The sequence below is a fragment of the Staurois parvus genome, unplaced genomic scaffold, assembly GCF_062004578.1.
Source record: "Staurois parvus isolate SC_StPar_1 unplaced genomic scaffold, SC_StPar_1.0 ptg000670l, whole genome shotgun sequence".
In the NCBI taxonomy this organism is placed as follows: Eukaryota; Metazoa; Chordata; class Amphibia; order Anura; family Ranidae; genus Staurois; species Staurois parvus.
Window position 1 is genome coordinate 3,566,420 of NW_028318466.1, and position 25,933 is coordinate 3,592,352.

Consider the following 25,933-nt stretch of genomic DNA (forward strand, 5'->3'; position numbering starts at 1 on the left):
GTACTCACATCGTACTGTGTGGAAGGAGGAGCGCGGCCTTTTCTCGAAGCTTTCTCCTAGTCTCAGAGTGTGCTCCTCCCGGTCTAAAGGCGGCGGTGGGGGCGTCCCGTTCATTCTTACGGATTCTGTATATACCGAGCGATATGCAAATATTCACGTCACAAGCTACACTCTCTATCTCCGGCGAGCATGCGCAGCCTCGGCTTTCCCATTGGTCTGCACTCCGCAGTTACCCCAGTGACGTACGGACTGTACAGTATGAATAATATTCCGGAGGGAACAGAACATGTGGTTAATGGTTCCCTTGATGAATGTGCTTCGTTGGGGAGAGCTGTGTGATGATAGGTATAGTAGTCCTGTAAGCTGTCGTTGATTCCAGGAGCAGGCCCGGGTTCTGAAGACTGGTCCTTGTCTTCTCACCTGTTAACGAGCTCAGTGCCATGCTGCTTTGTAACAGTGTTGTGGGAATCTAGGTATGACTATTTGTTGGTATATAAATGTTTGGGGGGATATGAAGGATATGGTTAGCAGTCTTGTCTTAGGGTTAATCCCCAGAGACACGTCTGCATGGAGTTTGTATGTTCCTTCCGTGGCCCCTTTTCCATAATCTACAACCTGTTGGCGCATGTCTAAAGTGTTTGTTTGTTTTAGATAGAATATGAACTAGTTAAAGTAGAACTGAAGGAAAAACTTTTTTTTTCACTTTGGATAGAGTGTTACAATCCTTGTAAGGATTTGTTGCCATCTGTGTCCCATTGGGGGGATTTCCCTTCACTTCCTGTCTTATAGCCAAAACAGGAAGTGAGAGGAAATCTCTCAAAGTGAGGGAATCCCTGGTAGTCATCAGAACTAGTGTCCCCATTGGAAGATGTCTCCTCTCTTCCTGTTCTGGTGACTTTTCTTCACTTTTCACAATAACCACCAGGACAAATAGAGTGTAAATTTTCCCAGTGGGGACACAGACCCGTGTATCACCAGAACTAGTGTCCCCCTTGGAAGATGTCTCCTCTCTTCCTGTTCTGGTGACTTTTCTTCACTTTTCACAATAACCACCAGGACAAATAGAGTGTAAATTTTCCCAGTGGGGACACAGACCAGTGTGTCACCAGAACTAGTGTCCCCCTTGGAAGATGTCTCCTCTCTTCCTGTTCTGGTGACCTTTCTTCACTTTTCGCAATAACCACCAGGACAAATAAAGTGTAAATTTTCCCAGTGGGGACACAGACCCGTGTATCACCAGAACTAGTGTCCCCATTGGAAGATTATTATTATACAGTATTTATATAGCGCTAAAAGGTTTGCTCAGCGCTGTACATTATAGTGGGGGACAGAACATGAGACAATACAGTAACAAAACAAAACATGAGGGGTCAAGGGCCCTGCTCTTTCGAGCTTACAATCTAGAAGATGTCTCCTCTCTTCCTGTTCTGATGACCTTTCTTCACTTTTCGCAATAATCATCAGGACAAATAGAGTGTAAATTTTCCCAGTGGGGACACAGACCAGTGTGTCACCAGAACTAGTGTCCCCCTTGGAAGATGTCTCCTCTCTTCCTGTTCTGGTGACCTTTCTTCACTTTTCGCAATAACCACCAGGACAAATAGTGTAAATTTCCCCATTAGGGACACAGACAGACCAGTGTGTTACCAGAACTAGTGTCCCCATTGGAAGATTTACTCTCTATTCCTGTTCTGGTGATAACAGTAAACAGGACAATAATGCAGGCTATAGACGGGACGAAAATTGGCCGATTTTTCAGCAGAAAAAAAAAAATCGGCCGATTTTCACACCGTTAATGGGTTAATTGGTCGGCCGTTTTTCGGGGTTTTCGGTCCGTTTTCATCCGGGTAATTGGATCCTTATCCGTTCCTTTTTATCGGATCAAATGTTGGCTGGTGTAAACAGACACATGTTCATTTACACCTGCCAATCCATGGAGGAGAATGGAGGTTCCGATTGTGCCCACCTGAAAAACGGGCAGGCGGACCTGATCGGAACGTCCATGTGAAAGAGCCCTATATCTTTGCTTTCTGAGCCCCTTAAAGTAAAATGAGCATTTAACCCATGCAGTGCAGGCACAGCCCCACTGCATGGAAAAAGTTATAATTTCTTCCAGATTTCTTCTTTAAGTAATGCATTACAATTTAACTAAACCCATGAGATTTTAGTTTGAATAAAATGTAGAATATTTCAGTCGAATAAAAATTTTAAAACAAATTTAAAAAAGTCTATGACTAAAACTAAATCGAAATTTGATGTAAAAATTAATACTGGGTTGCAGAAAAGAAAATTGCTCGATTTCCCCTATTTACACATTCAGTGTTAATAGGGGAATCGCTACTGCTGCACTATTGTATTCTGACAGCAAGAAGAAGTTTCCCTGCCATTAGAATACAAGAAGTATATAACAAACCCCAGTGCACAGGAAAAAACCTCTAAGGGTATAGATTGCTGCTGCGCACAGGTATAATGAACCAATTAGTAAAGGGAATATAAATAAACAGCACAAATCAAAACCCCCTCATTCAATGAATAACATAATTGCCATATGGTGTAAAAATCAATATACCGTATTTTTCGCTCCATAAGACGCACCTGACCATAAGACGCGCCTAGGTTTTAGAGGCAGAAAACAGGAAAATATTCTGAACCAATGGACTGCAGACATAGTACAGGAGATGACCAGAGACTGTGGACACAGTGCAGGGGATGACCGGAGACTGTGGACACAGTGCAGGGGATGACCGGAGACTGCGGACACAGTGCAGGAGATGACCGGAGACTGCGGACACAGTGCAGGAGATGACCGGAGACTGCGGACACAGTGCAGGAGATGACCGGAGACTGCGGACACAGTGCAGGAGATGACCGGAGACTGCGGACACAGTGCAGGAGATGACCGGAGACTGCGGACACAGTGCAGGAGATGACCGGAGACTGCGGACACAGTGCAGGAGATGACCGGAGACTGCGGACACAGTGCAGGAGATGACCGGAGACTGCGGACACAGTGCAGGAGATGACCGGAGACTGCGGACACAGTGCAGGAGATGACCGGAGACTGCGGACACAGTGCAGGAGATGACCGGAGACTGCGGGCACCGTGCAGGAGATGACCGGAGACTGCGGGCACCGTGCAGGAGATGACCGGAGACTGCGGGCACCGTGCAGGAGACGACCGGAGACTGCGGGCACCGTGCAGGAGACGACCGGAGACTGCGGGCACCGTGCAGGAGACGACCGGAGACTGCGGGCACCGTGCAGGAGACGACCGGAGACTGCGGGCACCGTGCAGGAGACGACCGGAGACTGCGGGCACCGTGCAGGAGACGACCGGAGACTGCGGGCACAGTGCAGGAGACGACCGGAGACTGCGGGCACAGTGCAGGAGACGACCGGAGACTGCGGGCACAGTGCAGGAGACGACCGGAGACTGCGGGCACAGTGCAGGAGACGACCGGAGACTGCGGGCACAGTGCAGGAGACGACTGCTGACCTTTGGGGAGGGTGGGGAGCGGGTACCTAAATTTGACAGGTACCCGCTCTTACTTCCGCAGAGTTGTTCTTTGGTTAGTGTCCGCTTTGCAACGGGACCTTACCTGTTCCTCTATCCAGCGCCGCGCTGTCTTCCCGGCTTCTGTAGTGTGGGTGCTCGGCTTGACAGCCGGATGCCCAGTGCGCATGAGCGAGAAGCGCTGCGCTTTGTGATTGGTCCGGTGGCCTCTGGGACCTGTCATGTGTCCCAGGTGCCGCCTTGCCATTCACAAAGCGCACCGCTTCTTGCACTTGGCACCCGGCTGTCAAGCCGAGCGCCCACACTACAGAAGCCGGGAAGACAGCGCACCACTTGGATAGAGGAACAGGTAAGGTCCCGCTGCAGAGCTGAGCGGCCGACCCGGTATTTTTACACGGCGGCGGTGGAAATACCGGACTGGCCACTCCATATTTGCTCCATAAGACGCACTGACATTTTCCCCCCTTTTTTGGGGGGAAAAAATGCGTCTTATGGAGCGAAAAATACGGTAAATATAAAATAACATGTCCTTGAAAGAAAATATTATATTTCACTCATATTAAAGTGTCCAAAAAATATATAAAACTTAAATAAACAAAAGTCCTTTCTCCCACATGAATAGTGTGTTTTTAAAAAAAACTTTTCAAAAAAGATTGTGCTTCCACCATCGAAAAATCAACATCAACCGCACTCACCAGATGATGAGTAATGCACCTTTTTAGGATTTTAAGGATCCTAAACCCCCATTATAGCCTCTAGGACTCCTTTCCACCATATAGGAATTAGGATTCTCCTTCCACTCGCTCCTGCCTTCTCCTTTCACTAAACTCCACAGCAGTGCAAGGGAGAAAAATATATAGAATAGTGTAATACTGCTATTTACCTGTGCAGTGCTAATAAAATGCCAGACCACTCACATTTCAAAGGATGAATAAAAGCATAGATTTATTGCCTGCATCAGCTAACATATACTCCAAAGTTTCCACAACCTCACATCAGAGACCTCAGAGCATATTTCTGCAGAGGATGACAGGATACAGCTCCAAAAAACATTCAAGATGGCCGCTTGGAACGCACCGCTCGGCGTGCATTCCACTCACGAGGAAGTGACACGGGACGTAAGGACGGCAGACCGGAAGTGCGTTGACGCGTTTCACCCCTCCCACAGGGCATTCTCAAGACACCTGCAGTCTCCAGCCGTTTATATGACAACACAAAGTCCCTCCCCTCTTCTCCCATAGGTTGATTCACCCTGATAGGTAAATTAACTCACTGTCATCCTTTGCTCCCACGCCATGAGATTCCTTTCACAATTAATAACAAGTCAATGGCTCAAAGCCTATTCTAATCATTGGTTCAACACTAAACCTTTAATAATATACTTCAACCAACCCCACCATTAAACCTAAACCCACTATAAGATCCAAAGATCTTATGAATCAACCTATGGGAGAAGAGGGGAGGGACTTTGTGTTGTCATATCAACGGCTGGAGACTGGAGGTGTGTGTCTTTTGTTGAAAATGTTATTTGTGATCTGTTGTTTAAAAAAATTGCATTTAGAAAAATATTGTGATCCTGGTTTGTTTTTCTTTTATGTTTCCACACTGTAGTTGTTTAGGATGGATTCCTGTGCCTTGGACAGGGATAACTCTGCAGAAAAGAATGGCTCTATCTGTGAAATACCTTCTACAGCAGAGGCACCATTTCAGAAGAAAGCTGACCAAGTGATAAACGTTAGCCCTGAAGTGGCACAAAAGCTAAAAAACAATAGAGTTCTGGTATCCGAGTTTAAGCAACTGAAACTAGAAACAGATGCACAGAAGAACTGGGACTTGTTCTACAAAAGAAATAGCACAAACTTTTTTAAGGACAGACATTGGACAACAAGGGAGTTTGAGGAACTCAAAGCCTGCAGGGAGGTAAGAACAGCTCTTTCAATTCAGTTTTAGTTTCACTATAGAATTTGTTCAATGGACAGGGAATCTTTCAGCCCGTTATTCATCCACAAATGGATGTGCCCCTACCAGCACTGTGGCTGTTAAAGCAAAACTTGAGGAAGTATACTGTTTTACCTGTAATTTTGTACAGCCAGTCTTGTGATTTACACACATTGTTTGCGTGGACAGACAAGGGACACATACAGTTCCTGATTTAGCTTTTAACTGGCAAATCAGTGTTCTATGTCATCCTATAGCTTTCAGTCTCCTCGTATAGTGAATCACCATCATTACTTCTGTTCAGTGAAGTGACCAAGAGTGCAGTAATGCTGGCTTAGGAAGTAGCAGAGCGAACTTACAGACTAGTAAAGGTGCATGTGTGTAGGAATATACTACGAAAAAATCTGAGCTAAGAAAAGCATTGAATGGGCATAGACAACAGATGATGGTGTTTTCCAGTGTGTGCGAAAGGCTGTACCATTTCTGTTAATAACTCTTTGTGCAAGTGTGGCATCGATTTAAGGTTTATGTTGGGCATAATATTCTGATTCAGTTCATTGTCGGTGAAGTTGAACTCCAGGCCAACCACAAAATACAAAAAATGCATTTATGAGTACTGAGTCACTTGGCAAAGATTTGTAATTTTGTACAGCCAGGTTGATGACCCAACTTTTTTCGCCTGTAATTAAAGCTGAAGTGATTTTCTGCATTAAGGTAAAAAACATTTTGCTTGCAGTTTACTCGCTAGCCCCCTTAAATATTTACCTGAACCCAATCTTGATCAAGCGATGTGCACGAGAGCAGTCTTTCTCTCTCGCCTTATTGGACAGAGAATCAGTAGCGGGAACTATTGGCTCCTGCTGTTGTCAATCACAGGCAGTGAGGGGAGAGAGCGGGTGAGGGCGAGTCATGCTGTGTGTCAGTGGACACACAGCTGGCTCAGCAGCCAGCACTAGAGTGCCTCCATAGCAAGCGGCTTTTTGTGGGGGCACTTGGCTGGGGGGGGAGGGGTCAGAAGCGCCAACGGGATCTGAGAAGAGGAGGATTGAAGCTGCTCTGTGCAAAACCAATGTACGGGCAGGTAAGTATGACGTTTTTTTATTTTTAAAAAAATTAAAATTGCGCCTTTTTAGAATCACTTTAGGGCTTGTTCATACCATGGTGCAGAGACGTCAGTTTTTCTGAACATGTTCTGCAAGGGCACATAGAAAACAGTTATCATAAACGTGCAGCACTGTAAACTCATGAAACATAAATATCTTATATCATACTTGAATATATATATACAGTCAGGTCCATAAATATTGGGACATCGACACAGTTCTAACATTTTTGGCTCTATACACCACCACAATGGATTTGAAATGAAACGAACAAGATGTGCTTTAACTGCAGACTGTCAGCTTTAATTTGAGGGTATTTACATCCAAATCAGGTGAACGGTGTAGGAATTACAACAGTTTGCATATGTGCCTCCCACTTATTAAGGGACCAAAAGTAATGGGACACAATAATAATCATAAATCAAACTTTCACTTTTTAATACTTGGTTGCAAATCCTTTGCAGTCAATTACAGCCTGAAGTCTGGAACGCATAGACATCACCAGACGCTGGATTTCATCCCTGGTGATGCTCTGCCAGGCCTCTACTGCAACTGTCTTCAGTTCCTGCTTGTTCTTGGGGCATTTTCCCTTCAGTTTTGTCTTCAGCAAGTGAAATGCATGCTCAATTGGATTCAGGTCAGGTGATTGACTTGGCCATTGCATAACATTCCACTTTTTTCCCTTAAAAAACTCCTTGGTTGCTTTTGCAGTATGCTTTGGGTCATTGTCCATCTGCACTGTGAAGCGGCGTCCAATGAGTTCTGAAGCATTTGGCTGAATATGAGCAGATAATATTGCCCGAAACACTTCAGAATTCATCCTACAGCTTTTGTCAGCAGTCACATCATCAATAAATACAAGAGAACCAGTTCCATTGGCAGCCATACATGCCCACGCCATGACACTACCACCACCATGCTTCACTGATGAGGTGGTATGCTTAGGATCATGAGCAGTTCCTTTCCTTCTCCATACTCTTCTCTTCCCATCACTCTGGTACAAGTTGATCTTGGTCTCATCTGTCCATAGGATGTTGTTCCAGAACTGTGAAGGCTTTTTTAGATGTCGTTTGGCAAACTCTAATCTGGCCTTCCTGTTTTTGAGGCTCACCAATGGTTTCCATCTTGTGGTGAACCCTCTGTATTGACTCTGGTGAAGTCTTCTCTTGATTATTGACTTTGACACACATACACCTACCTCCTGGAGAGTGTTCTTGATCTGGCCAACTGTTGTGAAGGGTGTTTTCTTCACCAGGGAAAGAATTCTTCGGTCATCCACCACAGTTGTTTTCCATGGTCTTCCGGGTCTTTTGGTGTTGCTGAGTTCACCGGTGCGTTCCTTCTTTTTAAGAATGTTCCAAACAGTTGTTTTGGCCATGCCTAATGTTTTTGCTATCTCTCTGATGGGTTTGTTTTGTTTTTTGAGCCTAACGATGGCTTGCTTCACTGATAGTGACAGCTCTTTGGATCTCATCTTCAGAGTTGACAGCAACAGATTCTAAATGCAAATAGCACACTTGAAATGAACTCTGGACCTTTTATCTGCTCATTGTAATTGGGATAATGAGGAAATAACACACCTGGCCATGGAACGGCTGAGAAGCCAATTGTCCCATTACTTTTGGTCCCTTAATAAGTGGGAGGCACATATGTAAACTGTTGTAATTCCTACACCGTTCACCTGATTTGGATGTAAATACCCTCAAATTAAAGCTGACAGTCTGCAGTTAAAGCACATCTTGTTTGTTTCATTTCAAATCCATTGTGGTGGTGTATAGAGCCAAAAATGTTAGAATTGTGTCGATGTCCCAATATTTATGGACCTGACTGTATATAGTGCAAACAAGTGCGTGAATAGTGCAATCAAATAAATCACTGAGAGTCCGTGACGATCACAAATATTTTACAGCAGGCAGTGAAAACTGCTAATGTCCTTTATCCAAGTGTGCAAGTGCAAACGTGCGGTTATGAATGAAGAGAATCCACCGCTTCGGATGGATGTACAGTCACCAGACTGCAAGTAAATCAGCGCATCTGTTGATATCACACATCTGGGGGTATTGTCATGGAAATTGGGCCATGCAATTGGGCCATGCGCATTTACAATGTATGTATTACAGTACTCAGCTCGGTAATGGATGAGATGGCAGATCTGCGCTAATAGACCGGCGTGTATACCACCACGGCATTCGATGCGAATGCCGCCGGCGGTAGGCCGCGGGCCTGTATCCACATATCAGCAGCATAGTACCACATGGACTTCGTATCGCCAGGCGCCAAGCAGTGCAAACTCTGTGTGTAGGCTCATGTATATCTTACAAGTCATTACCGACCTGAACTGTATCTGGATGGATGTGTTTAATAAAGATCGTATCGGGCCCATTCAGATACAGACTGACACTGTTTAATCTAGGGGATGCTTGTACAGAGAATGGACATACTGCTAGGAGCTGATAGGATAGGGGGAAGTTTACTTTCCTCAGAGAGCTCACCGGGGAAAGGGGGAGGGGAGAACTAGTTTCCAGTATAGATAAAAGGAAAGGCTATGCTCCAATCAGGATGTACATTCTGTGTATAGACACTCCCCATGCATTGTTCTGTGGGAGGGGATTGACCTGACCCCCCCCCCCCGCGTGGGGGGGCGTGTGTGTACTGGTAATAAAACAAGAGGCTGAGGATACAGACGCGCTCTATGTGAATTCCAAAAGCAACCTGAGAGTGTCGTGTGATCATTCCTAGGTAGCTGGAGCTCCATTTTACCCACATCTCGAGATGGCTAAACCAGTTGGAGGCGCAGGAATCGTGGAGTTTAGCTGCAGTCGCGGTAAGTGAGATTCGCACAGCTTTATGAGGGATTGCTGCGCATCCAACTGCGAGTACTCACGGTAAGGAGAAATTCGTTAAAAGCGAATTTCCAAGGCAGTATCATGACAGCTTCGGATTTACTCCTGCAGCTCCCTCCATCCATCAGTTGGGGCAGGTGTCATCTAATCCTGGGGGGAATCAGCTCAACCACAGGAGCCACAAAGTGCTTATATAGTGCAGAATTTATTGATGAGCTTAAATCACAGTAGTAAGAAAACATTCACATGGAGTAAATAAATTGTAGAATCAAATACCAAGATGGCTGCCGCTCCTCGGTAGCAGCGGCGCGACGTCAGCAATATAGGCTCCCAACATGTTTCATGCGACCGCACGTCCTCAGGGGTATACCTATGGCAGTTGCTGATCAAGCAGAGGCTAAAATGCCAGCTTCCATGGCTGAAAAGGATAGAAGGGGTTAGTTCCATTTTTTTAAGAATGGAAAAAAAAAAATTTTTTTTTCCCCCCTGGCAGCCTCTAAAAATAAAGTGGCTACAGCTGCTATATTCACCCCCTCTCCAGTGTTGTCCCATGCAGACTCGCCTGTTCAGGGATCACATGCTACTTGTATTTTTGGTTGAATGACAACTAGCCTCATTCAGCCAACTTTCAGTGAGCTTAGGGTATTAAAGCTGAAATCTGGGCACAACAAAATAAATCTGCTTGCAATGAGGGCCCCCACACTGCGAGGAAGTCTAGATCAGTGGTTCTTAACCTGGGTTCGATTGAACCCCAGGGGTTCGGTGAGTCAGTCTCGCGGGTTCGGCGGAGGTGAAGACCCACACCCGACTCATATGATTCGAGCAGTAAATATTCATTATTATGTTTTTGTGTGAAAATCATGTTTTAATGGTTTTGTTCTTTGTTCTTAATGGTTTTGTTCATTTTGTGCACCTATGTATAAATATATACCTATGTTTTGAATTTGAAAAATCATATTTTATTTTTCCAATTAAGAAGGGTTCGGTGAATGCGCATATGAAACTGGTGGGGGTCAGTACCTCCAACAAGGTTAAGAACCACTGGTCTAGATGGGTGCAGACGAGGCTGTTTTACTTATCTGACTCCCTGTTCCAGCAGGATCTCTCAATCTGCTGTTGCATGCTTGCCATCACCACATGAAATGGGGTTAATAACCTGTACGTGATGACAACAAGGCTCTGCCTACCTAAAATACAATCAAAGAAAGCCTTGTATTCATTGATAAAAATGCAAGTCTGAGGCAGAGAAGGTCAACTTCATTTAGTTCCGACAACAAGACTGGAAGTTACACGTACTGCTGCAGAATGCTACAATAATACTGTACAGCTTGGCCCAAACAACCTATTTAAAGTCATAGTAAATATGGAATTCTCATATAATGATAGTTTAGCAGGTTCAACATTTGAGCTCATTTTTGTGCCACATACAGTTGGTCACTAGGTGACACTTTTTTCAAAGACTGAATTGGGAAACAAGCTACTTTATACGGATAGTATACAGCAAGGGTGATAACAGTTACAAATTAAAAATAATTTAATTTAAAATGACACTGTCGCAAGTGCAGCCCCAACACTTCCAGAGGGCCCCGCACTACAACGGTACATTGTGTTGGGTTAAGCAGCCTACTCAAAATGAATGGGTTGTAATGGTATGTGGCAGTGCTGTTAACTCCCACCCACAACCACCACCACCACCTTCTTTAGTAGTCAGTGGCAATGCTGTTATCCCCCTCGCCCAGCTTGGTGGTCAGTGGCAGTGCTGTTTAAAACCTCTGTTCGTCGTCAGTGGTAATGTTTACTTACAGGCCCAATGCAGAGAGCATCCCAGCACCTTGCATCCTGATGACACTCTGCCTCATTATAGTGCCAGTTGCAGAAAGTCAGAGATTGTCCCAACAGGTGATAGTTCCTGCACAGGAAGTGGCGAGCAGCATAGAGAGAGTCAGCAGGCCACATGTGGCCCTTGTGCCAGGTGTCGGGCACCAGAGTTCGACTGCCTATGAGTGGGTGTTAAGAGGGCAGGTGTTTGCTCAAAATGAAAAAAAAATGGTTATCTGTTCTTTATATATACAGACAATATAACTAAATTACACACAAATTGTGCGGTAGGTATCAACATACATTAATTTGTACAGATCTTTACCAGCACAGAACTGCGGGCAAAGAATTCACTGATATTCAAGATAAGAAACAATGGCTGTTGTAATGGGTCAAGGAAATGCGGCCATTACCGTGGGGCCATTATTTTAAATGTCTGGAATGTATACACATTTCCCCATGATTTATCCATTTGAAGAAGCTGCAAGTACACAAAATAACTATTGATCTGCCAGAAATATAGTATGTTTCTTCCTTTCCCCTTTCCTTTCCGCCTTTCCAACACCGCTCTAAATTCCTAAGCATGTGTTGTCAGCCCTGCTTAGTTATATGATTGTAAAAAACGCATACCTTTCCTCGTCTCCATATTTTTACTCAAATTAGTTGATGCAAAAATTAATACACACCACAACAAAAACTACTCCATCTAGTATTTTGTATGACCTCCAAGATTTGTAAGGACAGCACCAAGGCATGAAATTAACAAGTTGGCGACATATTGCAACATCAATCTTTTTCCATTCTTCAAGAAGACCTCTTTTGTTAGAGCCTGGTTGCTGGATGGAGAGTGATGCTCAACTTGTTTCTTCAGACTTCCCCATAGGTTATTCAGTTGGGTTCAGATCAGGAGACATACTTGGCCACTGAATCACTTTCACCCTGTTCTTCTTCAGAAATGCAACAGTGGCCTTAGATTTGTGCTTGGGATCATTGTCATGTTGGAAAAGTGCACGACAACCAAGGGCACGGAGTGATGGTAGCATCTTCTCTTTCAATATAGAGCAGTACATCTGTGAATTCATGATACCATCAATGAAATGCAGCTCCCCAACACCAGCAGCACTCGTGCAGCCCCACAGAAGGACACTGGCACCACCATGTTTTATTGTAGGCAGCATGCATTTTTCTTTGTACTCCTCACCTTTGCGACGCCATACAGTTTTTAAGCCATCAGCATTTACCTTGGTCTCCTCATTCCAGAGTACAGCATTCCAGTAGTCTTCTTCTTTTTCAACATGGGCCCTGGCAAATTCTAGGCAGGCTTTTTTGTGCATGGGCTTTAGAAAAGGCTTCTTTTGTAGATGACACCCATGCATGCCATTTTCTCTGCAGTGTACACCGTATTGTGTCATAGGAAACAATCACCCCAGTTTTGCTTTCTACTTCTTTAGCTAATGGCAGTGAACTTGCATGGTGATTTTTCTTCTATAGTGCTGGGCAGTGAGCACAGGGCCCACTAGAGGACGTCGGGCCCACAGGCCACCCTCATGAAGTCTGTTTCTGATTTTTTTGGTCAGAGACATTCACACCAGTGGCCTGCTGGAGGTCATTTTGTGGGGCTTTGGTAATGCTCATCCTGTTCTTCCTTTGCACAAAGGAGCAGATACCAGTCCTGCTGATGGGTTAAGGACCTTCTACGGCCCCGACCAGCTCTACTAGAGTAACTGCCTATCTCTTGGAATCTCCTCCATGCTTTTGAGACTGTGCTGGGAGACACAGCACACCTTCTGGCAATGGCATGTATTGATGTGCCATCTTGGAGGAGTTGGACTGCCTGTGCAACCTCTGTAGGGTCCAGGTATCACCTCATGCTACCAGTAGTGACACTGACCCTAGCCAAATGCAAAACTACTGAAAAACAGTCAGAAAGGTGAGTAGGGAAACAAAATGTCAGTGGCCTGCATCTGTAAAACCATTCCTGTTTTGGGGGTTGTCTCATGGTTGCCCTTCTAGTGCACCTGTTGCTAATTAACACCAAAGCAGCTAAAACTGATTAACAACCCCCTCTGCTACTTAACTGACCGGATCAATAGCCCAGAAGTTTAATTGTCTTGATGCTATACTCTGATTAAAAATGTGTTCCTTTAATTTTTTTGGAGCAGTGTGTATGTACAGTGGATATAAAAAGTCTACAAACCCCTTTTTAAATGTCAGGTTTCTGTGATGTAAAAATAATTAGAAAAATAAATAATTTCAGAACTTTTTCCACATTTAATGTGACCTATAAACTGTACAACTCAGTTGAGCAACAAACTGAAATCTTTTAGGCGAAGGGAAGTAAAAATAAAAAACTAAAATAATATAGTTGCATAAGTGTGCACACCCTTAAACTAATACTTTGTTGAAGCACCTTTTGATTTTATTACAGCACTCAGTCCTTTTGGGTATGAGTCTATCAGCATGGCACATCTTGACTTGGCAATATTTGCCCACTCTTCCCTGCAAAAACACTCCAAATCTGTCAGATTGTGAGGTCATCTCCTGTGCACAGGCGTCTTCAGATCACCCCACAGATTTCCGATGGGATTCAGGTCTGGGCTCTGGCTTGGCCATTCCTAAACTTGAATCCTCTTCTGGTGAAGCCATTCGTTTGTTGATTTGGATGTATGCTTTGGGTCATTGTCATGCTGAAAGATGACGTTCCTCTTCATGTTCAGCTTTCTAGCAGAAGCCTGAAGGTTTTGTGCCAATATTGACTGGTATTTGGAACTGTTCATAACTCCCTCTACCTTGACTAAGGCCCCAGTTCCAGCTGAAGAAAAACAGCCCAAAAGCATGATGCTGCCACCACCATGCTTCACTGTGGGTATGGTGTTCTTTTGGTGATATGCAGTGTTGTTTTTGTACCAAACATATCTTTTGGAATTATGGTCAAAAAGTTCCATCTTGGTTTCATCAGACCATAACACATTTTCCCACATGCTTTTGGGAGACTTCAGATGTGTTTTTTGCAAAATTTAGCCGGGCTTGGATGTTTTCTTCGTAAGAAAAGGCTTCCGTCTTGCCACTCTACCCCATAGCCCAGACATATGAAGAATATGGGAGATTGTTGTCACATGTATCACACAGCCAGTACTTGCCAGATATTCCTGCAACTCCTATAATATGTTGCTATAGGCCTCTTGGCAGCCTCCCAGACCAGTTTTTGTCTCGTCTTTTCTTCACTTTTGGAGGGACTTCCAGTTCTTGGTAATGTCACTGTTGCGCCATATTTTCGCCACTTGATGATGACTGCACTGTGTTTCATGATATATGTAATGCCTTGGAAATTCTTTTGTACCCTTCTCCTGACATACCTTTTTAACAATGAGATCTCTTTGATGCTTTGGAAGCTCTCTGTGGACCATGGCGTTTGCTGTAGGATATGACTAAGAAAATGTCATGAAAGACCTACTAAAACAGCTGAACTTTATTTGGGGTTAATCAGAGGCACTTTAAATGATAGCAGGTGTGTACTGACTCCTATTTAACATGATTTTGAATGTGATTGCTTAATTCTGAACACAGCTACATCCCCAGTTATAAGAGGGTGTGCACACTTATGCAACCACATTATTTTAATTTTTTGGTTTCCTTACCCCCCCCAAAAGATTTCAGTTTGTTTTTCAATTGAGTTGTACAGTTTATAGGTCACATTAAAGGTGGAAAAAGTTCTGAACTGATTTATCTTTGTCTCAGAGTGTGTGTGTACATGTTTCTAACATGCCATTTACATGCGTATGCAGTACATGTAAACCACCTTACAAGCTATACTTGTAAGCGTTATGACATCTCATTCACCTTCTTATAATTTCCAAACCTACATCCTTTAAAAGATATATAGAATCTGAATGACTTCTGTAGAATAACAAAGTTCTACTTTTTCACATTTTGGAAAATGCAGCCTATTGTCTGACACACAAGTGGGATGCGACAATATCACAAATGTTATTCCTTATACCAATTTTCCAGTGCTTGTTATGCTTCATCCCATATATTATATCCTATTATATTTCACTACTATGTGGCTTGTTTTTTGTTGTTTTTTTTTTTATTCCAGTTTGAGAGCCAAACGCTAACTATCCTAGAAGCTGGCTGTGGTGTGGGTAACTGTTTGTTTCCTCTCCTAGAAGAGGATCCACGTCTGTTTGTATATGCTTGCGACTTTTCTCCTAGAGCTGTGCAGTTTGTGAAGGTATGTATTCATGGTATTTCCCAGTATTGTTTGTTCTAATAGTCTTGTTGCTATTCTTTATTTAGAACAGGGCTGTCCAGCCCATGGGCCACATGCGGCCCAAGAGTGTTGAGCAATGTGACCTGGGAAATGCCTGGAGGGATGCTATGCATATATAGCAGCCATGGCTCCCATCATGGACAAATTAGGCCCATTCATGTCTCATGTGATGCCATGTGTGTAATAGCAGCCGCAGGCAGCATTGAATGCAGGGACTCTTTATAGGGCCAGGCAAGTAAATGCAGCATGGCTGGGTCTAGGGGGGTGCTGGGATGGGCCCCACAACTTTCCCTCTACCTCCCCACATAGCAGGTACATAGTTGAAATCCAATCCCCTTTATCTATATCATTTTATTTTTTAATTCTAGCATGGCTTCCACATCACAAATCAAGAAAAGTTGCAGATGAAGGAAAATTATTCAAGGAAAATTGAACAGTGAACCACTATTTGTCAAGGCAAATGTTAAGGCACTGTGCTTAATTTGTAGGGAATTTGTGGCAGTTTTAGACTACCATTTGAAAAGGCATTACCGTATTTTTCACTCCATAAGACGCACCTGACCATAAGACGCATCTAGGTTTTAGAGGCAGAAAACAAGAAAAAAAATATTCTGAACCAATGGACTGCGGACACAGTACAGGGGATGACCAGAGACTGCGGACACAGTACAGGGGATGACCAGAGACTGCGGACACAGTACAGGGGATGACCAGAGACTGCGGACACAGTACAGGGGATGACCAGAGACTGCGGACACAGTACAGGGGATGACCAGAGACTGCGGACACAGTACAGGGGATGACCAGAGACTGCGGACACAGTACAGGGAATGGCCAGAGACTGCGGACACAGTACAGGGAATGGCCAGAGACTGCGGACACAGTACAGGGAATGGCCAGAGACTGCGGACACAGTACAGGGGATGACCAGAGACTGCGGACACAGTACAGGGGATGACCAGAGACTGCGGACACAGTACAGGGGATGACCAGAGACTGCGGACATAGTAACAGGAGATGACCAGAGACTGCGGACAGTACAGGGGATGACCAGAGACTGCGGACATAGTACAGGAGATGACCAGAGACTGCGGACAGTACAGGGGATGACCAGAGACTGCGCACAGTACAGGAGATGACTAAGAGACTGCTGACCTTTGGGGAGGGAGGGGGAGCGGGTACCTGAATTTGACAGGTACCCGCTCCCACTTCCGCTGAGTTGTCCTCCCTTTAGTGTGGGCACCCGGCTGACAGCCGGGTGCCCAGTGCGCATGCGTGAGAAGCGCTGTGCTTTGTGATTGGTCCGACGCCTTCTGGGACCTGTCATGTGTCCCAGAAGACGCCGTATCATTCACAAAGTGCAGCGCTTCTCGCACATGCACACTGGGCACCCGGCTGTCAAGCTGAGATCCTACACTAAAAAAGCCGGCGCAGGAAGACTGCACAGCGCTGGACCGAGGAACAGGTAAGGTCCTGCTGCAGAGCTGAGCGACCGGCCCGGTATTCTGACACGGCAGCAGTGGAAATACCGGACCGGCCGCTCCATATTCGCTCCATAAGACGCACTGACGTTTTCCCCCCTTTTTTGGGGGGAAAAAAGTGCGTCTTATGGAGCGAAAAATACGGTATATGCAAAAACATGCAGACAAGTTTGAGGCATATCAAGGAATGTGTCCTAAGGACAAAATGACGATAGGTACAATATCAATATCCGTAATCGTTAACATGTGATCTGCCCGATTTTTCTGCTCTTCAGCTATCCTTATTGTTAGTGTATTTTATGTGCAGACCAAGACTATTGCTCTTCTTCCAATGTGCCCCAGGAAGGTCAAAAGGTTGGACATCCCTGATTTAGAAGAAACTCTGTTGCATGTTAACAGCTTGAGTCAGCATCTTCGTGATTTTGGCCTACCAATAATGTGGAAAACTGTGTGTGTGTGTGGTGTATGTACTCTCACACATCTCAGAAAGTGTCAGCAGATGCCACTTTAGCTTTTTACAAGTTTCACAAGTAGTTCTGCACTGATTGCACTGCATATTAATCTAGTACCTACCAATGTAGCTTACAATGATTCTTACACTTCATTTGTTTAATTGCAACTCAAATAACTTTGCATTGTTGCCTTTGAATAAAAAGGATGATAAGTGTAATTTACCTAATATTCTCACCCCAAAGTACCAAACCCAATCTCTTATTTTAGAAAGTTTGCAGGACCTCCCTTTTTTTTTTTCAAAACTCCGTAAACTGTATTGCTGGCTTGACACCAGATGGGGAGGAACTTTCAATGCCGGGGTGGTAGAAGAATGTCCAAGGCCCAGGGTGTGAGCCAAGCCACCAAAACCCAAGGCAAATGAAACCGTGAAGATCAATACTGTTTAGAAACTACATTCTTCTTTCTTGCTTGCATTGCCCTTTTTTAAATTTTCTGCTGCATGCATTTCCAGAAGGTAAAAATATCCATGTTAGAACAAACATGTTCATTCAGACTTTGCACATGTTTTTTTAAGATATAGTCTCTCTTGTATTCTTAGCAAAATCCATCTTACAATACAAATACCTGCAAAGCCTTCCAGTGTGATCTGACCAAGGACAATTTAACAGAGAACATACCTGCAGAAAGTGTGGATGTCGCCACCTTAATCTTTGTCCTATCTGCTGTCCATCCAGATAAAATGCATCTTGCTATTGGCAATATTTACAAGGTATATTGTATTTTTAAAATATGCAACGTCTTAAAATGTCATGTACACTTTTGTATACATCCAAACTAAGGAACATTCTTCTTGCAGGTGCTGAAACCAGGTGGCTGTGTTTTGTTCAGGGACTATGGGATGCATGATCATGCCATGATACGCTTCAAACCAGAAAGTAAGCTTGCGGAAAACTTCTATGTAAGACAAGATGGGACGCGATCTTACTTTTTCACAACAGGTGAACCATCTATTTATTTAGGGTTTTAATGCTACCCTGTTAGTAAAATGCATCCATGATCCATCCATCCATCAAGTTCTATTAGTGTAAAGACCTCAGTCTCTGTTAATGCATGGAACTCTATTCCTAAAACTGGCCATAGATGGTTTGAATCTCAGTTCAGCAGGAACCGGCCAAGATTCGAACCCTGTATGGGCAGGCTGAATGTACCCAAGTTTATCAATCGATCATCTTGTATTCAAGCAGCCTGCCGGATTTTACATGTGATTATAGCTAAAGGCTGGTAAAGCTGCTAGAAATAATCACTGTCTTCTCCCAGTGGGGACTGCTTCCCCCACCCCCCGCACTCACCAGAAGAATACAATAGCTTGGCAGGAGGGATTCCCCTGTCAACATTCTGTGGTGCAAGAAAAAAAATGTGCTCCGTGTACAGCCTGCCTAAGAGAGAAGTATACTTCAGCTCTCATGATCCAGACAGATACATTAGGGATAGGTTCTCTATAGCCATGCCTGCAGTGAGTCCACTGCTGATCTGCAGACTGTCTGTATCCGCCACCTAGATACAGGTCTGATTGATTTGGTGTCCCTGATATAGAGAGAACATAGAGAGCCTCTATATGTTGAGATATATTTTATATATGTAATGTGCAAATGTTATCAGTGCAGACATGCTTGTAATTTTAATTGAAATGAACCTCAAGTAACCATACTGATTAAATAGGAATGCATGTAAAATATAAATGTAAATAAGGCATTTAAAGGTTAGAGATGTAATAGGGAACATAAGAACATATAGTTTGCTCTAAGCTGAGTTTTGTGCAGAAGCCATTAGCACAAGAAATAGTTTCTACCACCTTAATACTGATCTCCAGGCAGACAGCTAAATACATATGAGAGCGGCTTTGCTAACAGTTCTGCCACACAACACAGCCCTGTCTGACAAGGAAGGGGACCTGATCTTTCTCTGCTCTAGTTTTACTTTCACTTACATGTTTCTTTACCACCCTAACCCTACAAGTGGACAGGGAAATCAGAAGCAGCAGTCTTTTTTTTTTTTTTTGTTTCCATATTAAATTTTAATTAAAGGAAAATGACAAAAGCATACAAGATTGCATACAAGCACATCCAAATAAACAACCCAATCTAGGGTCTTAACATAGAGAAGCAACAGACTTATGAGCAAATCTTTCTGACACTCTGCTCCTTCCTCTTGTCAGCATGCTGTTTGCACTGTAGAACACACGGCTGGCTACTTGTGCTGCTTTTTCCTTCCTCGGGGTAAGCTGTGATGCACAGTAGGCTGCAAGAGGGTTAATTCAAGAGAAAAAAATTAGTTGCTTACACTGCTGAAATTAAAGAAGAAAAAAATAGCCTTGATTACTGATACTGTACTTTATATCTGCCTGGAGTTTAGCCGTAATTAATTATTTCCTTTTTCTACAGAGTATTTGCAGTGTCTCTTTACAACAGCGGGGTATAAAGAAGTTTCCAATGAGTATGTCCTACGAGAGACTGTGAACAAGAAAGAGGGCCTATGTGTACCAAGAGTCTTTGTTCAGAGCAAATTTTATAAACCTCTGCAGATGCTTTAAGTTTATTTGCATGTGGCTTTTAATCCTTGATTTATAAAATGATTTTTTATAAATATATAAATATTTTTTTATTTTATTCAAAAATTATTAAATGAATGTATTATTTACTGAGCCGTGTCCTGAAGTGTACCACGTTGTATATTTAATATTTTATAATAAAATTGTTTTGTTCTTATTAACAGACAATTAGCAATCAACAGTTAAGGCCAAAACATGACTGGTTCATGGATCTGAGTACATTCTTATCTAATTTAGTCGTTGAGTTTTGCTGACACCCCAGCATGTTTGGTAGTAATTTGATATAGATGGACAAATATAGCCATGTTTATCTCCGTTTTAAAGCGGTTCTTTGGTACCCTGTGTAAAAATTAAAAGTCAGCAGCTACAAAAACGTAAGCTGTTGATATTTAAAAAAACAGCCACTCACCTGGCCAGGGTTCTGGTGCTGCTCTCTTTGGTCCCCAGCTTAATTGTGGGCAGCCAACTGTGACTCTTTTGGGGTTTCACAGCTGGCTGACCACTGCTAATGAGCGATCTGCACTGAGCCTTGTGAAAGGTCAAGATGCCTCTTTGGACTTGTGACATGTCTCAAAAGGCTGCGGGGAGATGAGGGGGGATCATACCTCTACTCCAATCGCCTAGGTGGTCAGAGTGGGAGTTGGGCACCTGTCAAAACCAGGTACTTGATTTCCCCCTCCCCCCCCCAAAAAAATGCCAATTTTGACAGAGGAGGGAGAGAAACAGCAGAAATTCCCCTTTTGGGTGAAGTTCCTCTTTAACTACTTGTGGCTTATGCTTATAATTATCTATTTGTAGAATAAATGAAGTCAAACTCCTACAAAAGATCCTTAAGAGTTTATTTATAAATGCTGTCACACAAGATTCACATAACTCTTCCAGGAATTGCATTTTCTTCAGCAGAATCTAATAAAGTTTGAATGTTGGGTGAAACCCTTTTATAAATAGACCTCATTTAAAAAAAAAAAAAAAAAAAAGTGTCATACAGTTAAAGCCAAATTTTACTTAAAACAAAAAAAAATAAATAAATCAGCCCTAAGCCTATTTCACACTGGCTTTGAAAGCAGGCATTTGAGGGGCATTTTTAATGCTCCTCAAATACCTATGCAAATGATACTAGCACATAATGTGAACAGCACTATCAAAACATTAAGCGTTAGCGTCACAAAGCTTCAAAATTGAAGCCTCATGTCGAGTCAGGAGGAGTTTGAAGCCTTTCAACGCCTCACATTCAAGTCTACGGTGACGCTCCTCAATCGCCCTGGCAGGCGTTTGTGTGACGTTTTGCAGTGTGGTTGCAATGCGTTAATTTTCATTGGTTTATTATAGGCATTTGTGGTGCAGTTTTAAAGCTTGTACAATGCTTATAAAATACCTCAAAACCGCACATAGGGCATTTAGGGAGCATTTTTAATGCTTGTAAAACACCCATACTAAAGCTCATTAATGCCTGTCTAATGCTATAGGGGCGTTTTTGAAGAGTTAGAAATGTAGTCAAGTGTGAACAAGCCCTTAGTCAGTTCATTACAGTGATTTATGTCCCATGTTCTGCAGACAGCTGAATCCTGGAGAAATCTTCACTGCATGGATGCCTGTCCTCTTCCAGTCTCTGAACTTCTGGCACTGCAGTGGTTTGTATCTTTGGGTTTTGAGACAGAACAGCACAGATGGCTAGACAGGGATGTGCTTCTTCTTTCTTACCTCTCCAATGAGAAAAGGTCTTTCACTGATTATACTGTTACATAGTTTGTAAGGTTGAGAAAAGACACAGGTCCCGCCAGATCGTGTGTGTGTGTGATTTTTTTTTTTTTGTTTGTTTGTATTCTCTTATAATATGTATAGCCCTGATTATTCTGTTTCCTGAGGTAGACATCCAGGTGTTTTATTTTTTTTCCCCCCAGTTATACTTACCTAGGTGGATGCAGCATTGGTCCAATGCTGTTTCTTTCCCCTGCCGGTTCTAAGGGTGAGAACTCAGCGATCACATGAGGTGTATAAAATCAAGCACCTAGGCATCCATTCTGCTTCTACAAACATTTGCGAAAGAATGGGCCGCTCCCAGGGATGAAACCCAGCGTCTGGTGATGTCTATGCATTCCAGACTTCAGGCTGTAATTGACTGCAAAGGATTTGCAACCAAGTATTAAAAAGTGAAAGTTTGATTTATGATTATTATTCTGTCCCATTACTTTTGGTCCTTTAACAAGTGGGAGGCACATATGCAAACTGTTGTAATTCCTACACCGTTCACCTGAATTGGATGTAAATACCCTCAAATTAAAGCTGACAGTCTGCAGTTAAAGCACATTTTGTTCGTTTCATTTCAAATCCATTGTGGTGTATAGAGCCAAAAATGTTAGAATTGTGTCGATGTTCCAATATTTATGGACCTGACTGTATATATACACACATACATACACATCGGCCACTCTCTTAGGTACACCTGTTCAATTGCTTGGTAACACAAATTGCTTACCAGCCAATCACATGGTAGCAGCTCAATGCATTTAGGTTTCTAGACATGAAGACAACTTCCTGAAGTTCAAACCGAGCATCAGAATGAGGAAGAAAGAGGACTTGGGTGACTTTGAACGTGGCATGGTTGTTGGTGGCAGACTGGCTTGTATTTCAAAAACTGCTGGTCTACTGGGACTTTCATGCACAACCATCTCTAGGGTTTACAGAGAATGGTCCAAAAAAGAGAAAATATCCAGTGAGCAGCAGTTGTGTTGACGAAAATGCCTTGTTGATGTCAGAGGTCAGGGGAGAATGGGCAGACTGGTTGCTGAAACATTCAAATGATAGGGTCAGAATTCGGCATAAACAAAAGCATGGATCCATCCTGCTATGTATCGATGGTTCAGGCTGGTGGTGGTGTAATGGTGGGGGGGGGGGGACATTTTCTTGGCACTAGCAAGGTGTGCCTAATAAAGTGGCTGGTGAGTGTGTGTGTGTATATATATATATATATATATATACTGTGCTTAGCATAAGTATACCCCTTCTGAAATTAAGAATTTAATCAATGTCCCAATGAACACAAGACCAATTTTGACAAACTGAGTTTTATAGAGCACTTTTTAGCTTATTACAAGAAAATAAGGATAACAATATAACAGATTACAAAATCTTCAGTTTTACTCAAATTAGTGGATTCAAAAATGAATACACCCCACAACAAAAACTACTCCATCTAGTATTTTGTATGACCTCCATGATTTGTAAGGACAGAACCAAGTCTTCTAGGCATGGAATGAACAAGTTGGCGACAGATTGCAACATCTATCTTTTTCCATTCTTCAAGAACAACCTCTTTTAGAGTCTGGATGCTGGATGGGGAGTGATGCTCAACTTGTCTCTTCAGAATTCCCCATTGGTGATCGATTAGGTTCAGATCAGGAGACATACTTGGCCACTGAATTTGGAAATGCAACAGTGGCCTTCGATGTGTGCTTTGGATCATCGTCATGTTGGAAAAGTGCACGACGACCAGGGGTACGGGGTGATGGTTGCATCTTCTCTTTCAATATATTGAATATTCAATATATTCAATAAAATAGTACATCTGTGAATTCATGATACCATCAATGAAATGCAGCTCCCTGACACCAGCAGCACTCATGCAGCCCCACAGAAGGAAACTGCCACCACCATGTTTCACTGTAGGCACTATGCATTTTTCTTTTTGTGATGCCATACAGTTTTGAAGCCATCAGTTTCAAAAACATTTATCTTGGTCGCATCACTCCAGAGTACAGAGTCCCAGTAGTCTTTTTCAGCATGGGCCCTGGCAAATTCTAGGGGGCTTTATTGTGCATGGGCTTTAGGAGAGGCTTCCTTTGTAGACAACACCCATGCATGACATTCCTCTGCAGTGTATGCCGTATTGTGTCACTAGAAAAAATCACACCAGTTTGGCTGTCTACTTCTTTAGCTAATTGCAGTGAACTTTCATGGTAATTTTCTACAACCCTTCTCATCAGAAGAAGCTCCTGTCAAGATGTTAACTTCTGTGGACGGTCTGAACTACTCTGTGAGATGGTTGCAGTTACATCTTTGTTACATTTTTTGTATCACTTTTGCTACAGTATTCTGACTGATAAAGTAAAGATTTGCTGATCTTCTTATAGTCTTCATATTTCTTGTGTAAAGAAATTATTTTCAGGCCTTGTGACATTTCTCTTCCAGGTGGTGCCATTGCTGACAGCATGAAATGGGAAGGGGTTTTCTTTAAGTAATGCTCTTTTATAATCAACTGTCAGCTAGATACCTGTGTAACTGCTTCCCATCCGTCCTATAGCAGAAATACTGCCACAGGGCAGCACAGGTGCGCAAAATCACGTATATATACACGTGATTTTGCAGTTCCAGGTAGGCCCTGTGTTGGTGTCACTAGGGATGTCAGTGACACCAAGTCAGTTTTCCCCCAGTGTCAGAATGCCCATCGCAGTCCCACTATAAGTTGCTGATCGCCACCATTACTAGTAAAAAAAAAATCCCATTATATATACCGCCATTTGTAAACGCTATAACTTTCACGTAAACCAATTAATTTACACGTATTGGGATGTTTTTTTAGCAAAGACATATAGCAGAATACATTTTGGCCTAAATTTATGACGAAATTTGATTTTTTTTTTATTTTTTACTGGACATGATTTATAGCAAAAATGCAAAAATATTGTTTTTTTTCTCAAAATTGTCAGTCTTTTTTTTATAGCGCAAATAAAAATCGCACAGGTGATAAAATACCACCGAAAAAAGCTTTATTTGTGGGAAAAAAGGACATAAATTTCATTTGGGTACAGCGATACATGACAGTACATTGTCAGTTAAAGTAATGTAGCACCGTAACGCAAAAAATGGCCTGGTCAGGAAGGGGGGTAAATCCTCTGGAGGGAAAGTGGTTAAAGAATAAACCACTGCATGGAAGTACTGGAAAACTTATAATCCATTTTTCTTGTTTTTGAGCTTAGATACACTTTGCATTTTTATGTTTGACCATTAGATGGCACTAGGTGATTGACGCTTATTCTTTCCCTCACATCTACAGTATATTGGGCTGATATGGAAAACCAGTTTGTACACACTGGCCTATTCTGTGGTTAGCAATAAAGGTTAGTGAAAGTTGTTTGTAGTTAAAGCGGAGTTCCACTCACCCTGTCAAAAAATAAAGGTCAGCAGCTACAAAAACTGTAGCTGCTGACTTTTAATGACCCTTGGATGAGTTGCATTTACATGCGGTCAACCAGAGTTTCTAATCGGATTCTGAATGCATAAAATTCTATTTTCTCTATATTCAGCTAAACTGACTGCACCTATATGCAGATAAACCCAACAGTGTGAAGGACACCATTTACAAATTAGGACCTGTATGTATACAGTATATGTGTGTGTGTGTATATATATATACGCAGGTTTGACACTGCCAGTTTAAATAAAGCCCTAGATTTGTACAACTTGCATTTCTTAGATAGGAAAAGGCCTCATGTGACACAAGATAAAATTACATTGGATGTACAGTTGCAAGAAAAAAGTATGTGAACCCCTTGGGATTACGTGGAGTTTTGCATGAATTGGGCATAAAATGTGTTCTGAACGTCATCTAAGTCACAGCAATAGAAGAACACAGTCTGCTGAACATAATACTACACAAACATTAGATGTTGCCATGGTTTAATTGCACATAACATGTAAACATTCACAGTGCAGGGAGGAAAAAGTATGTGAACCTTTGAACTTAATAACTGGCTGACCCTCCTTTGGCAGCAATAACCTCAACCAAACGTTTCCTGTAGTTGCAGATCAGACCTGCACAACGATCTGGAGTAATTTTGGACCACTCCTCTTCACAAAACTGTTTCAGTGTAGCAATATTCTTGGGATGTCTGGTGTGAATCGC

The 25,933-nt window shown here is 42.9% G+C and overlaps 2 protein-coding genes across 2 annotated transcripts in view; one reads left to right on the forward strand and one right to left on the reverse strand.

The window, feature by feature from the left end:
• The window catches only part of EAF1 (ELL associated factor 1), a 41,634-nt gene extending 41,412 nt beyond the window's left edge, over positions 1-222 (reverse strand). The window contains exon 1 of the mRNA XM_089652072.1: positions 9-222. Within this exon, the coding sequence (XP_089508198.1) occupies positions 9-114 (106 nt within the window). The 5' untranslated portion in view covers positions 115-222. The remainder of the gene's footprint in view (positions 1-8) is intronic.
• Positions 1-20,124, forward strand: METTL6 (methyltransferase 6, tRNA N3-cytidine). The gene is made up of 6 exons (XM_089652071.1): positions 1-473; positions 5,126-5,434; positions 15,316-15,450; positions 18,022-18,192; positions 18,280-18,421; positions 19,865-20,124. Exons 2-6 carry the CDS (start codon positions 5,135-5,137, stop codon positions 20,011-20,013), a joined length of 897 nt encoding a protein of 298 aa, XP_089508197.1. The 5' UTR covers positions 1-473; positions 5,126-5,134; the 3' UTR covers positions 20,014-20,124.
• Positions 20,125-25,933: the final 5,809 nt, after the last annotated feature.

Coding starts and splice junctions, on each gene's coding strand:
- METTL6 (XM_089652071.1), top strand. CDS start 5,135: ATGGATTCCTGTGCCTTGGACAGGGATAACTCTGCAGAAAAGAATGGC. Junction 5,435..15,315: donor AACTCAAAGCCTGCAGGGAG/GTAAGAACAGCT, acceptor TTTTTATTCCAG/TTTGAGAGCCAAACGCTAAC. Junction 18,422..19,864: donor ATCTTACTTTTTCACAACAG/GTGAACCATCTA, acceptor CTTTTTCTACAG/AGTATTTGCAGTGTCTCTTT.